Raw genomic sequence first — 13,916 nt, 5'->3', positions numbered from 1 at the left:
CCTTATCTTTTAGGTAGAAATGATCTTAGACCTACTCCTGAACCCTCCTGCGGTCAGACATTGTAATAATATGTTTTGAGGATATTCAAAACAACGTGTAGCAATAGTTATGCTCACAGTCAGTAGACTATATTTTGTTTGCAGCTTGTTCCCCGCTCTTTTATTGTCTTAATAACATTACATGCTGCATTTTAAGTATTGGTTCACATTTTTCAAGTCTATCTTAAAACAATAGCCATGCACAATGGCATAGTTTTTGCTTGCTGTAAGATAAAATCTGCAGTCCTTGTGATACATAAAAATCCATTAAAGCAAACATCCAACTACAGTACTGAGAGTTAGCAGAATCATGTGAGTATCCTTTAAAGTACATTTAGGTCTAAAAGGATAACTATACTGTCATTATTGGACAGTTATGCCCAAAGTGGAGAAATTTTTTACCGCAGTAGAGACCCCAAGACTAGACACTATTAAAACCATACCAATACTGTTCTTGCACAGTCCATTTTTGTGGTCAGATTGCTGTAGACACATTTTCAGCTGTGCCATTTTTTCCATTTTCTTTTTATGAATCACTCTACTGCATTCAGGGGCACTCAATGCCTCGGACATTTTCCTGTATCCTTCTCCTGATCGATGTTTTCCAATAACCTTGTTGCAGATTCATCTGGAATATCTGTTTGGACATTGACTAAGCAGGAGTTCAGCCAGATGCAAATGCATTTAACATAAAATCTCTTGTCACGCTTTAATTACACAAAGATGATCTCATACCAACTTCAGCTTCAAATTAACTTTGACATTGTGTTCTCTGACAAACACTTACAGCGTGATTCACTTTAAAACAACACTCAACGGAGGCACGGGCCCATTTACGCAGACAACACAACAAATGAATGATACTCTTTGACTGGCCTTTTTTTAAGTTGTATATCTGCTCTCTCTTGCAGCATTGACAAGCCCAAAGCCCTGTCCCTGCTGCTGCACACGGCAGACATCAGCCACCCGGCCAAAAGTTGGGACCTCCACCACCGCTGGACCACCTCCTTACTGGAGGAGTTCTTCAGACAGGTGAGTGAGTGTGCCTGTCAGGTCACAGATTAAACGATGAGCGGCTGGTCCTGCGAAGACGTGAGATCCAGATGGCTGCGAAGAGAACATGGCATGCTTTTCAGCCGGTCACATACACTCGATTGATGATTCAACAGCCCTACAGCATATCTAATATTTTGTCCGCATACTTTATATTGATGAAGATAGATTGAAACATCACCAATGAAAAAAAGCTACAGACAGAAATAGTAATGATGGCACCATTTCGCTGAGTGTCCATGTCAATGCCATCAAATAAGCATGCAAAATTTAGGGCCCTTGAACTAGGAAGCACAAATAAACTGCAAAGACGTTATTAATTCATTTATATTGTTTCACATGATCTTCCTCAGCAGATGGAGTTTGCTCAGTTGTCGTGCAATTTTAGATTGGACTTTTGGACAATGTTGAGATCAAAAGTTCATTCGTGACCTTTATATTACACCTGTGCTCGTCCTGCTCTGTGAATTACACTGTATGCACTACTGGACCAGCTGTGGGGTCTGGGAGGAACTGTTTTCCAAAGATTTCTTAGGATTGCCAACTGATGAAGCACTAGCTTTGAAGCAGAGTTGGTTCATCTTTTCCCAAAATATAAGGACACTTACATTGTTTTCAGCCGCTGCTTTGGTGGCTGGTGTTTAGGACCATAGTGGTTATTGGATGACAACAAAAGCTTTTTCTTTTTTCAATTTAGTCCCATGTATGCTACGTTTCTTTCACACAGCTGCAGTGTAACACCGTGAATAAAATAAAGATGATTTTAGTGACTGACCTCCACCACCCAAAGCACTTCACATCAGAGTGATGTGCAGTCATATTCCTAAGTTTAATTGCAGACACTTTGTCATTTGTAAAAACGATGAAATGTAGAACATTACCTACATCTTTGATAAAACAATATAATTTGGGTATAAATAATAAATTGGGTGGGGCCCAGACATATCCAAAGCCTGCTGATAGAAGTTGGTGATGGTGGTGTGTATATGTATTGTGAGCATGTTTACGAGTGTCAGTCAGTTGTGTGAGGGTGTGTGTGTGTGTGTGTGTGTGTGTGTGCCTGGAGGGTGGGGGCACAATTTTCTAGTAACCGAAGCCTGAGAATGGTTTTGACTGAGGAAGTTGATGTATTTCCAGGGGGACAAAGAAGCAGAGCTTGGCCTGCCGTTCTCTCCACTCTGCGACCGCAAGTCCACAATGGTGGCACAGTCCCAGATCGGTAAGTGGCTGCTCCATCTTCACATGCACCACCTGCATAATGGTGCGTGTCTGTATGGGTATACAAGTGCTGCCCCAGCATGAGTTTATTTGAGAAAAATTAAAGTATTTATACAGAGCCCAAGGGCGTACTAGTATTTGAATACATTTATATCAAACTCTCAAATTCAAATTAAAAATTATGACCAAATTGTGCTGCACATTATAATGGTTTGTTAAGTGCTTTACTAAATCATGTTAAGTTGATTTATAATAAATTGTTTTGTATCTGTACTACAAAGCCCACCTTATCTCTGGTTGATAGTCAAGTCAAGTGTTTTTAGGAGAAATATTAAAAGTCAATGAAAATATTCAATTTGTTTATTTAATTAATCTATTTTTTTACATGGAAAATATGCAGAGGAGATTACAGGACTATTTATCAAGCCTGAGCAGTGACTGCAGTTTTCCTCTCAGGTTGCAAAAAGCCCAAACAACTTCCCAAGAAGATAAGGCAGCTTGTTATGTTGCCTGAAAGGCCAAATTCAGGGCAGCAAGAGTTGAAAACGCTCGCTTGTAAATCTCAAGGTTTTATCTTTCTTAAAAACTCACATTCTCTCATTTAGAGTGCATTTTGTCCCCCCCATCTGTTACATTAAAATATAATTAGGAAGGAATCTCTTTGCAGCCAGTATGGACAGGAGGACCATTAAAAGGACCAATAACAGTTTAAAAGTACATGTAGGCATGTGAGTATTGTTTTAAGACAGACTTAGAAAATGTTCGAAATCTGTTTTGCACAGTAATTATTGAAGGTGACAGAGATGAGCACGACAGTGTTTTTATCCACTCAGAGTTTCTCATATCTGCATTTTGGAGGTTTGACAGTCTAATGACACTGTTTAGAGAGATGTTAGTGAGTAAATCAAAAGATAAAAGGTAACATTAGTCATTGGTTGACTAAACTTTAAACTTATTACTATTTATATCTCGGACTTGTTTTTAGAACATCCTGTATATACCTATCGATTCATTGTCTGCATTAAACAATTCAAACAATTATGCACATATTATGAGTATGTATAAACTGACATTACGTCCTCTGATATCACCAGGGTTCATAGACTTCATCGTGGTGCCCACCTTCACTGTGCTGACGGACATGATGGAACGTATCGTCACGCCGCTCATCGATGAGGCCTCCCATTCGGGTTTTGCCGGCTTTAGACGCTCAAGGTGAACTGCAGCACATTTCTCTGAGAGATCATTTGGAAATGAAAATCTTATATGCTGCTCAGTAGGAGGACAGAGCAGATGGAAGTGGGTGATTGTACATTTTAACCAACCAGCCTGGTTAATCAAGGATGGAGAATGTACTGTTTTCTACCGTTCACCTCCTATGCCTTTCTGAGTAAGTGCTCGCTCAGTGACGCAATTAAACCTCAACAGCTCCTCTGCAATAACGGCATATCTAATGGAAGTATTGAGAACAGCAGACGACTCTTCCATGAGTAATCCATTTCTGTGTGTGGAAATGTCTCCACCTTTCATCAGGCAGAGCCACACACCTTGAAATTGATATTCTAGAGATGCTAGTCAAGTTCGCCTTGCTGTCCCTGATCAAGACTGGGCCTCAATGCTGGATTGGCATAAACAATAGCCTCTGGAGATAAAAAAGGAGTGATTTTGTCTCCACTGGCTTAATTAATTGGCCCAGTACTTTTCCTTCAGCCACATACTAAATCAGGGATCTGCAAGGCTTTGAAACCCAAATAAGACAGTACAGTCCACTTGCTCTTGCTATACCAATATTCAAACTATCTATAGAAAGATCCTTTAAAAAGTCTGAGTCTAACTTTGTGTCTTTTAAAGTGAGTTCATTAGAAAATAAAGCAGTAGTTGGGGAATAAGGCGCTGCATCTTCTGTTGCACCTGCACATCAATATCAGCCTCCCCGTTCTCCTCAATAGCAGTCATTAGCATCACTCAGCGAGCCGCCAGTCAAAGCTAACCAAGTGGAAATCTCAGATAGTGTCGCCACTTGTGCAGTCTCCTTGTCTACGTACACACCTGGGTGCTTATGTTTTTCCTTGGGCTGTTTCTTTGCAGCATTTATAGCTGCTCTCAATCTATGTCTTCTCTCTCTCTCTCTCTCTTCCTTTGGGTATCTTCCTCGGTCCCTTTCTTCTTTTTTCATTATTTTCATCATCATTTCAAAGCTTGTGTCTTTCTAGCAAAGCGAGTGTTATCATAAAGGGATAGCAACATTGGTCTGCTGGTTTATTGGTCCACCGCTTTGGTCCAGGCTGAGATTTTTTAGACTTTTAGCTCCAAAATCAAGATGGCAACAGCCTTTAAACCCCCATGTCCCCCACATGATAACTTGGAATAACTCCTAAAAGTGGCACTTGAGCAGTTTAGTATTGCACTTGATTCCACATAGTTGGGGGACTCAAAAGAGACAGATATGTAAAAGATTGGTTGTAATTGAAGCAGCATCTGTCATCAGACTTTTGCCTCCTAAATGGCCACTTCTTCAAAACAGTTATATACCATAAATTCAGGATCAATATGTGGCACACACCACCATCTCAGACCAAACAACAAATACACAACTCTTTAAATACAAAACTTGGGTAAGATGTGAAGAAGCTCAGGCTGTAACTCTCGATGGCCAGTTTAGATAACCTTGATGATATCTTTTCTGACTTTCAGAAGCTAAACATTGGCATTTTAGCATTGTCTTTGTTAGCATGACAATTCATTTAGCCCAAAGCATTGCTGTGTCAGACCAGTCACACAGAGCTGCTAGCAGGGCTGTACACTCATTTAACTTTTAACGCCCTTCTTCTCTCTCATTTTTCTGTCCAGTCTGAACAGTATTAGCTCAGACGAGGCCAAGAGGCACAGCGTGAAGAGCATGGGCTCTGACAGCTCGTCGGGACAAGGATCTCTGCTGACAGTGGACCTGAAGAACTTCAAGGCGTTGTGGAACGAGGAGGTTTATCAGAACAGAGAGAGGTGGAAAGCACATGCTGCTAAAGGTACAGTACATCCATTCACGCAAACAATAAAATACAGTAAAATAGTGCTAATCTGGGGACTCAGGGAACAAGAATGCCTCTGTAAAACTGATCTGTCTGAACAGATCATTAGATCCACCAGAATTTAGCTCATAAAGCTGCAAAGCTCATTTCAACTATTAATAGGGTCATTATTTACAACTTATACACCCTTTATAAAGTGTGCCATGTCAGAAAGTGAGACAACAAAAGTGGTTATAATCAATATTTTATATGGATAACATGACTGTTTGTCAGTAGTGATGAACCCGCAGAGAATTAAGAGTTCCCTTGAGCTCCACACAGTGTTTTTACCATCTTTAAAGTTTGTTATCACTCTCATCAGCATCAAACAGACAGACAGACACAATTAGTGATTAGCTGGTGAACCTGGTGAAGCTTTTAGCAGATATGTCCTTTAGTTGGTAGAGACCAAAAAGGAGCTAAAAGAGAGCTAAAGTTGGATTTACATTTGTCAGGTGGCCAGAAACACGACTTCAAATGAACATTGAAGCTTTTTTTCAGCTGGCCCCCAAGTGGCCAAAAACTCAGTGAATGCAGGTTAAAGTTAAAACTTGAAGGGAGACTGTAGAAATTTGCCTCAAGGCGGGTCTGAAACAAAGCAAGCGGTCCAATGAGCTCTCTGAACTTTCACTGGCTCTGAGCAAGAACGAAGTAGTGATGAATTAATGCACATGGACTCACTCTCGCACATGCCTCCACTCTCCATGTGACCTCAGAGGCAGAGGAGAGAGCTAAAAGGGAAGCGGAGGAGCAAGCCCAACAGGAAGAAGCTATGGAGCCCCAGGAGGTCCACACAGAATCAGAACAGCCTGAACCGAAGGAGGACAAAGTGGAGGGGGAGGCGCCCGAGTCAGAAGAGGCCAGCAGACCACCAGATGGTAACACAGGAGAAACAGAGCAGGGAGCAGAGCCCGAGAGCGACACACATAAGAACCCTCCACTGCAGAACGGTGCGTCCTTTTAACTGTGTAATCCCATAACACGGTCTGTTTTTAAGGCGTGACATAAGGCAGTTTCTCTAAACGTACTACACATACAGTTCGTTGACATGTGAGGTTATTCCTCATATCTAGTGAACCATTAAAGCCACAGTGAATGATTCCATAATCCTATCTCAGTCCTTTTTTCACATTATTAACAATGAAACAGTTTGGATTTGTATCATCTCCAACCCTTTAGTACTTCCACTTTCATTTAACCCGGTGGATAATTCTGAGATGCTCATGCAAAACTTTCAGGGGCTCTGCATGTATTTACAGTACTATGCAAAAGTTTTAGGCAGGTGTGACGAAAAGCTGTAAAGTAAGAATGCTTTCAAAAATATAAAATGTAAAGTGAACGAACAGAAGAAAAATCTAAATCAAATCAATATTTCTCGGCACACTTGCACAAAGTTGTTGAAGGAACTCGGCAGGCAGGTTGTTCCAAACATCTTGGAGAACTAACCACAGATCCTCAGTGGATGTCAGCTGCCTCACATCCTTCTGTCTCTTCATTTATCCCAGACAGACTCGATGATGATGAGATCAGGGCTCTGTGGGGGCCACACCATCACTTCTAGGACTCCTTGTTCTTCTTTACACTGAAGATAGTTCCTAATGACACTGGCTGTATGTTTTGGGTTGTTGTCCTGCTGCAGAATATATTTGGGGCCAATCAGACGCCTCCCTGATGGTGTTGCATGATGGATAAGTATCTGCCTGCATTTCTCAGCATTGGCAACAGCATTAGTCTTGACCAAATCCCGAACTCCATTTGCAGAAATGCAGCCCCAGACTTGTAAGGAACCTCCACCATGCTTCACTGCTGCCTGCAGATACTCATTATTGTACTGCTCTGCAGCCCTTTGGCAAACAAACTGCCCTCTGCTACAGCCAAAGATTTCAAAATTTGACTCATCAGTCCAGAGCACCTACTTTTCTTGGCCATGTTTCCACATCAGAGGTTTGGTTTTATGGCTGCAATTCTTCCATGAAGACCACTTCTGGCCAGACTTCCCAGGACAGTAGATGGGTGTACCTGGGTCTCACTGATTACTGCTAGTTATGTGTCTTTTATCTGCTGAATTAAGTTTCCTTGGCCGACCACTGCGTTTACGGTCCTCAGTGTTGCCCGTTTCTTTGTGCTTCTTCAAAAGAGCTTGAATACCACATCTTGAAACCTCAGTCTTTGCCTGGGAGAGACCTTGCTGATGCAGTATAGCTACCTTGTGTCGTGTTGCCGTGCTCAGTCTATGACATGAAACTGTCTTCCACAGCCTCACCTTGGTAACAGAGTTTGTTCATCACCCAGTTTTAATCCTCCTTCACTGCTTTTTCTGTTCAGTTAATGACTGTGTTTCAACCTACATATGAAACTGATGATCATCAGCACCTGTTGGGTATAACTGGTTAATCAGACACCTGACTGTGATTCTACAAAATCCCTGACTCTGTGCAAGTGTACCTGGAAGAATTGATGCTGTTTTCAAGGCAGAGGGCGGTCACACCAAATATCATTTGATTTAGATTTTTCTTCTGTTTGCTAATTTTGCATTTTGTAAATTGATAAAAATTTAATTTTTGAAAGCATTCTTGCTTTACAGCATTTCTTCACACCTGCCTGAGACTTTTGCACAGAGATATGTGTATGTATAAAACATTTGTCATATCCAAAAAAGGATATGAATCCAAGTGTGTTCTATTTTGAATTAAAAAAAAAACTAAAATTATTATATTCCACATGTATTCTGTATCAGCTCATGTTGGCTCCTCATTAACACTATAGTCCACATTATATAATGCACATTTCCCCCAAATTCAGCCAACATATTTGGTGTCTTTGGCATCCCCACCAGAATTCAAAGTTGTGTGGGTTTGATCAATGTCTGGCTGCACAACATGAGTTTGTAATGGCTGACTCACTTGCAGGTCAGCAAGGTTAAAGATGTTTTTACAAACATCAGAAAAGAGAGAGGATGCTTTGAGGATTTCAAAGTGCATGTTTGCTTCCACTTAATGTACACGCACCCGTTTGACAAGCAACACAACTATTCTGACTTTTCAGGAGAGCTGTCTGAAGGAGCTGAATCTCCAGAGGGTGAAGAAAACAAGAACAAAGGAGTCGATGGTGAGTTTGTTTCTGCAGCCCACGACTATTGACCAAAAAATAAACTGAAGTATCTACACTCAGTGTGACAGTACATTAAGTACACCAGACTAAAACTAATTCAGTCTAATACAACAGTAAACCTCCATCAAGGTTATAATATTCAGTCTTTGTTGAAACTGTTTTATAGAGCTGTTGATTCAACTGTGGAGGATGTACTTTGTGGTGCTGTTGAACTCTATTGCAAATAGAAACACTTGTATGCACCTAATAAAGTTTCAACTGAGTGTATTTCATGACCTCATAAAATAGTTTAAACATGCATTTTGATCTACTCTCCCTAAATGTTTTTTAGGATATGGAGGAATTCACTGTATTTCTACTTAAATGGAGATTTTGTAGCTGTTGCAGTGTGTAGATGATGATTTAGTTAAACAATGTTTTGACTAAATGAAAGACGCCTTGTTAATCTTCTGAAATCCAGACTATTGTTTGATCAGAAGATTATAAGTTATAATTTAAGAAAATATGTTGTCCTCTGTGGACATTTCCCCACAATATATTGCCAGGTTGTTGATATGTAATCTCAACTGGATTATTAATATTCTTTCTTTCCTAAAGCAGAGGTAGCAATGGAATAAGCGAGCTGTGGAGAATCATGGCCGCACTGTTGCATATTTGCTGCGCTGCTGTCCGTATGGGAGAACTCTGACTCACACCAGAGGGGACGCCATTAGTTGGACTGTGTCGCCCACTACAGGACACCAAGAAACTGACACCTTCACTTCCTCTGTGTCTCCACGATCAACTGTTCTTACTTCTTACACGCTCCCCTTTGCTTGTGGCCCTTCCCATGTGCATTATTCCTCCCTTCCTGCTGACGATGATACACAAGAAGATTTTATGACCTTAAGATGACGGCAACAACGGTGGGGATGAGGAGGAGCCTTTGAAAGACTTGACAGAAAATGTTGCTATTCTTTTTTTTAGTTTGCCTGTCTTTTACTGTATGTTTAACGCAGAAACCAGCACGTAGCCATTGTACAAGCTCCACTTTTCACTGCTGTGTTTTGCATCTCTATTATTTTTTTGGCATCACAGGTATAGTCTGGTGAAACGTTTATTTAGAGACACAAGTTTTTGCAGTTTCTTTTGGTCCGTACTAAATAAAACGTGCAGATTTGTGGGAAATGCTGATTATATGGACATTAAGAGAGACTGTCTACTGTACGTAGCAGTACAGCTGCTACGTACAGTAGATGAGGATGAGTACGTGTACAGTACACAGGTCTGTAGCACTACTATTTTACTAGCAAGTACTCCTTAAATCCACGCTTCCCCTCTGTGCTTTAAGGGCTCCTGTTTGGAGTCTCTTATGTTAGCCGAAGCTACTACAAACACCAGTTTTTCCACCACTTGTGGCTCTTTTTGTCCCCTTAACATGTTTACTTTCATTGTGCTTTCCTCAGGCATTGTGCAATTCCAATGTTTGTGTTCTTCACTGCCTGGTTTGTATTGTTTCTGTCCTCTTTACTATATATATTGAAAGTTTGTATATGTATGGATCTGAGGAGGAGTAGAAATCCTGCGATTCCACAATCCACCAACGGATATTTTTTTAGATATAATGTAACATATTGTTGTGAAAAATTAGAATGCAACTTTTGCATTTCAAACATATCACACACACACAAATGCATTTTGTTTTTGTAATATATAAAATCTTTTTGTTTAACTTTTTTTTTGTAACAGCCTAATTTTTTGTTTTGCATTTGTTGCCCATCGGAATCATGCACTAGATGTGTCTAATATCCTCACACTGTGTGTCATTTCTTCATCAAAAGACTTCTTCTCGATGCCTTCTTATATGTATTTAAGCTGTAGCAAAAAGTCAACATTGTCGCTGAATTACAGAAAACTCTTATATGCGTGCGTTATCTTACTTTGCAGCACAGTTACGTTACAGCAGCTTCGCCTGCGAGGTTGCTGATGTAATGTTTAATCAACGTGTTTACAGTGTGCTCGTACACCTATTAGCCATCATGCTTTTGTGATGCATTCAAGGCTATGAGTCCAAACTGTATATGCTTCTTAGTTGTTTACCAGGTTTTAAGGCTTGTAATGTTGTGTATAGGAGATGCAAATATTGCTTTCTGTGCATATGTAACATATTGAACCTCTGCAACACTGGTTCAGCTTTTACTAGATACTTAATATGTGTAATTGGAAGAAAATAAGCATTTTGGCAGTATTTGCATAGTGATGGATATGTTTTCCCTAAAACTGTGCTCTTTGATTTTGTGTTTTCTTTTTTTTTTTCAATTATTTTGGCATGGAAATCCCAACAATTATTGTGCCAAGATCAAGTTCTTGGCTAAGCATATTTTAAAGTATATTGTACATGTGTACACTGGTACATATACTAATACATATTGTATGTATAGGGTTCAAACAGAGGATATAATTTAACACCTTAAAGATTTATATAAAACTGTAGGAATTATCTTTTTTAGCCTCTTTGTTTTAATACACACTCCCCATTTTTATATTATAACAGGAACTTTAAGTATCATGCTGGGATACAAAGCAGTTTATCACAAAATGTAATCACATGCTACTTTCTACCTAAAAATACAGTCAGTGGTTAGCAAGCCAGCTGGCTGAATGTGTGCCTATAAATGTACTTTCCATTTGACACCTATCACCTGTACGAAGACAATTTCTGTGATGTCATTTACGTCTGTGCTGATCCAGGTACAGTCGCACAAACCAGTTAATATCTTCCTACGATAATTCACACTAAAGAATCTTGAGACTTTCGTTTTTTTGTCACTGTCGGAAAGTCTGTCTGTAAAGTCAGCAGTTTGATGTTGCAGAAGTATAGTATTTATATTACGGTATATTTTGCTTTTTTTCATTTAGAAAAAAACTATTTTATAGCTGTATAGATTTTTTGTTTTACTGTATTGTTTCATTCCTTTTTATTTTTGATGGATTGTCAAAAAGCACGTCTTCAACGTGTAACGATGTTTTTTCTTTCTCATTTTGTCTTTTTTCTCTGGTTTTATTGTCCTTGTGTGTCTGTTTGATATGTTTTACTCCACCAGCTCTGAAGTCAGAAAATTTTAAGTGGCTCAAAACTGTAAATTTAAAGTGTAACAATCATAGCAAGTTAGATTTTTAAACAAAACTCATTGCTTCCTCAAAATAGCCTGCCTGATACTTGGTAAAGCAGAATATATTTTCTGTACCAAGGGGCCAACACGTGTACAGTCTTGTAGTTTGCTCTCTATTTCACTTGCTACTGTGATAGCCTCCTGTATGAATATTTAACAAGAATTTATACCAACCGTAATCAGAAACATAGCTGTATTTATGACATGTAAAGACTTCTCATCATGGTGTTTTGTAATGGTTACTATGGAACAGATTATTTGTTGTTTGTTTAATGCTTTGTTTCCTTGTTTAGTGTGAATCACTCTGTAACGACTGATCTCAAGCTGTTCTAGTGACTGAGGTTAGACGGATGTAAAGCGTGTGTGTGTGTGTGAGAGAAACTGACGAAAAATACTTAATGTGCATTTCTGATCTCCTCACTGTGACCTGCTATATTGATGATGAGTGTGATGGGATGAGTGTGTGTGTGTGTGTGTGTGTGTGTGAGAGAGAGATAGAGAGAGCGAGATAAAGGTGATGCAGTGGACCGTTTAAAGCTGAGAAAACAATTCTCATCAAAAACATAATCAAAAATACATTTCAGATAAGTGTTTTTTCCACTTTAGAGATCCAATTGTCATATGTTTTATATAAACATATCAGGCTACGTTTACATATATAAATCAGTAGTAGATATTTTATGAAGATCAAATTATAAACAGAAACATAAAGGTGGGTGGTCAGGTTAGCTAACAGTAGTGTACCGCCTCGGATTTAACCTCCACTACATTTCTAAATGGGCAGAAAGACTAACAGAGTGTGTGTGTGTGTGTGTGTGTGTGTGTGCGTGTGCGTGTGTGTGTGTGCGTGCGTGCGTGCGTGCGTGTGTGCGTGCATGTATGTATGTGCATGCATGTGTGTGTTACTGTCCCATGCTGGCCAGGCGGCCGTGTGTGCCACCATGCTCTGTGACTGCACAGCCGTATCAATAAATCTGGACTCAAAGGGCTCAGATCACGTGTGTCTGTCTTCATTTCTACAACACCACAGTATACAGTGTGACATATTTAAAGGGGCACTCCGCTCATTTGTGCACATGAAGATCGGTCTAAAGTGAAAACATTTAACCTGCGCTAGTAAGGAGGTGGAAAGATGTCTGTGTTTACCAGGCTGTGAAGGTCTGATGAAAAGATGCCATGGAGTTTTTTCTCTATAAAATGTCAGAAGGATTGGTTCACAATTACCAGGACTGTAGATTGTGTCCCTCACCTTTACAGAAAAGGCTTTAGGAAGTGATCTCTTAATGGCCAACATAAGCGAGGGGAACTAACACAGCAAGAAACAACAACCAGCGTCTGACGGTTGTTTTAAGACAGGCCAGAAAAAACTGTGCACCTATCCTTTAAAAGTGACCATCACATTTTCTGACATTTAAATTGTTCAGATATCTACATATATTTAATACATAATGACAGAACTGTCCTGAGAGGAAAGTGAGAAAAAACACTGTCTGATCTGATCTAAACAGTTTTCTCTCCTGTGTTTATGACTTAAGAAAAGGCAATACAAGTTTATCCAGAGTTTATTTATTTATTTATTCTTTCATTTTTCACCTCGGACAACTGGCAAAAAAAACCCTAAAATGGCAGAAGACAAACACAGGCTCACTTTTTGAAGTATATGAGTGTAATACTCGTTTTGGCCACAAGAGTGCGTCTTGCACTTTTACACAGTCAAACAAAGCTGAACACCTCACACTCCGTCCTATTTAGACCTGAGTAAATACAACAAACACTGCAAGAAAAAAAATTATTTATTTTTCAGCTAAATAATAATAATAATCGTAATGAAATTTAGATTAGACTTCAAAAAGCTTCCTTACAAATCAGCCAAAAGCAGCACAATGTCACATCTGAGAAGCTGCAAGCAGAGAACATTTGGCATTGTCTTCTTCATAAAGTGACTCAGACAATTAATCGATTATCAGAATTGTTTGACATCTCTGTCGATCGATTAATTGATCACCAACGATCTTTTCAGCACTGGCAGGTTGTCCCACATTAAAAATAAAAGACAGGATGTCTCCGTCTCCGTCTCGACTGAATATTTGTTAATCTTTCTTTTATATGCTGTTTGTCTCATGTGATTAATCTTTCTCACTCCATGAAAGTCTTACACTTTATGCACCTTTCAGCATTCACACACCATTCACATAGTTCACTGCAGACAACTGAATCACTCACTTTTCCAATTTGTTCTTTCTTCATATATTCCTTTGCAACGGGATGTCCCCTTTTC

General features: G+C 39.5%; 1 protein-coding gene across 2 annotated transcripts in view; it reads left to right on the top strand.

The window, feature by feature from the left end:
- pde1cb (phosphodiesterase 1C, calmodulin-dependent b) overlaps nt 1–9,404 on the top strand; it is a 56,889-nt gene extending 47,485 nt beyond the window's left edge. The window contains exons 11-17 of one of the 2 annotated variants that reach the window (XM_070844653.1): nt 951–1,071; nt 2,230–2,311; nt 3,405–3,525; nt 5,161–5,333; nt 6,092–6,325; nt 8,421–8,483; nt 9,087–9,404. In XM_070844653.1, the coding sequence (XP_070700754.1) occupies nt 951–1,071; nt 2,230–2,311; nt 3,405–3,525; nt 5,161–5,333; nt 6,092–6,325; nt 8,421–8,483; nt 9,087–9,103 (811 nt within the window). In that variant the 3' untranslated portion in view covers nt 9,104–9,404. Of the gene's footprint in view, nt 1–950; nt 1,072–2,229; nt 2,312–3,404; nt 3,526–5,160; nt 5,334–6,091; nt 6,326–8,420; nt 8,484–9,083 lie in introns of both variants that reach the window. The other variant, XM_070844652.1, reaches the window with a different exon arrangement.
- The last annotated feature ends 4,512 nt before the right edge of the window (nt 9,405–13,916 follow it).

Source organism: Pempheris klunzingeri, chromosome 15 (genome assembly GCF_042242105.1).
Source record: "Pempheris klunzingeri isolate RE-2024b chromosome 15, fPemKlu1.hap1, whole genome shotgun sequence".
NCBI lineage: Eukaryota > Metazoa > Chordata > Actinopteri > Acropomatiformes > Pempheridae > Pempheris > Pempheris klunzingeri.
Note: the sequence above shows the minus strand (reverse complement) of the source record. Positions and strands in the feature narration are given on the sequence as shown.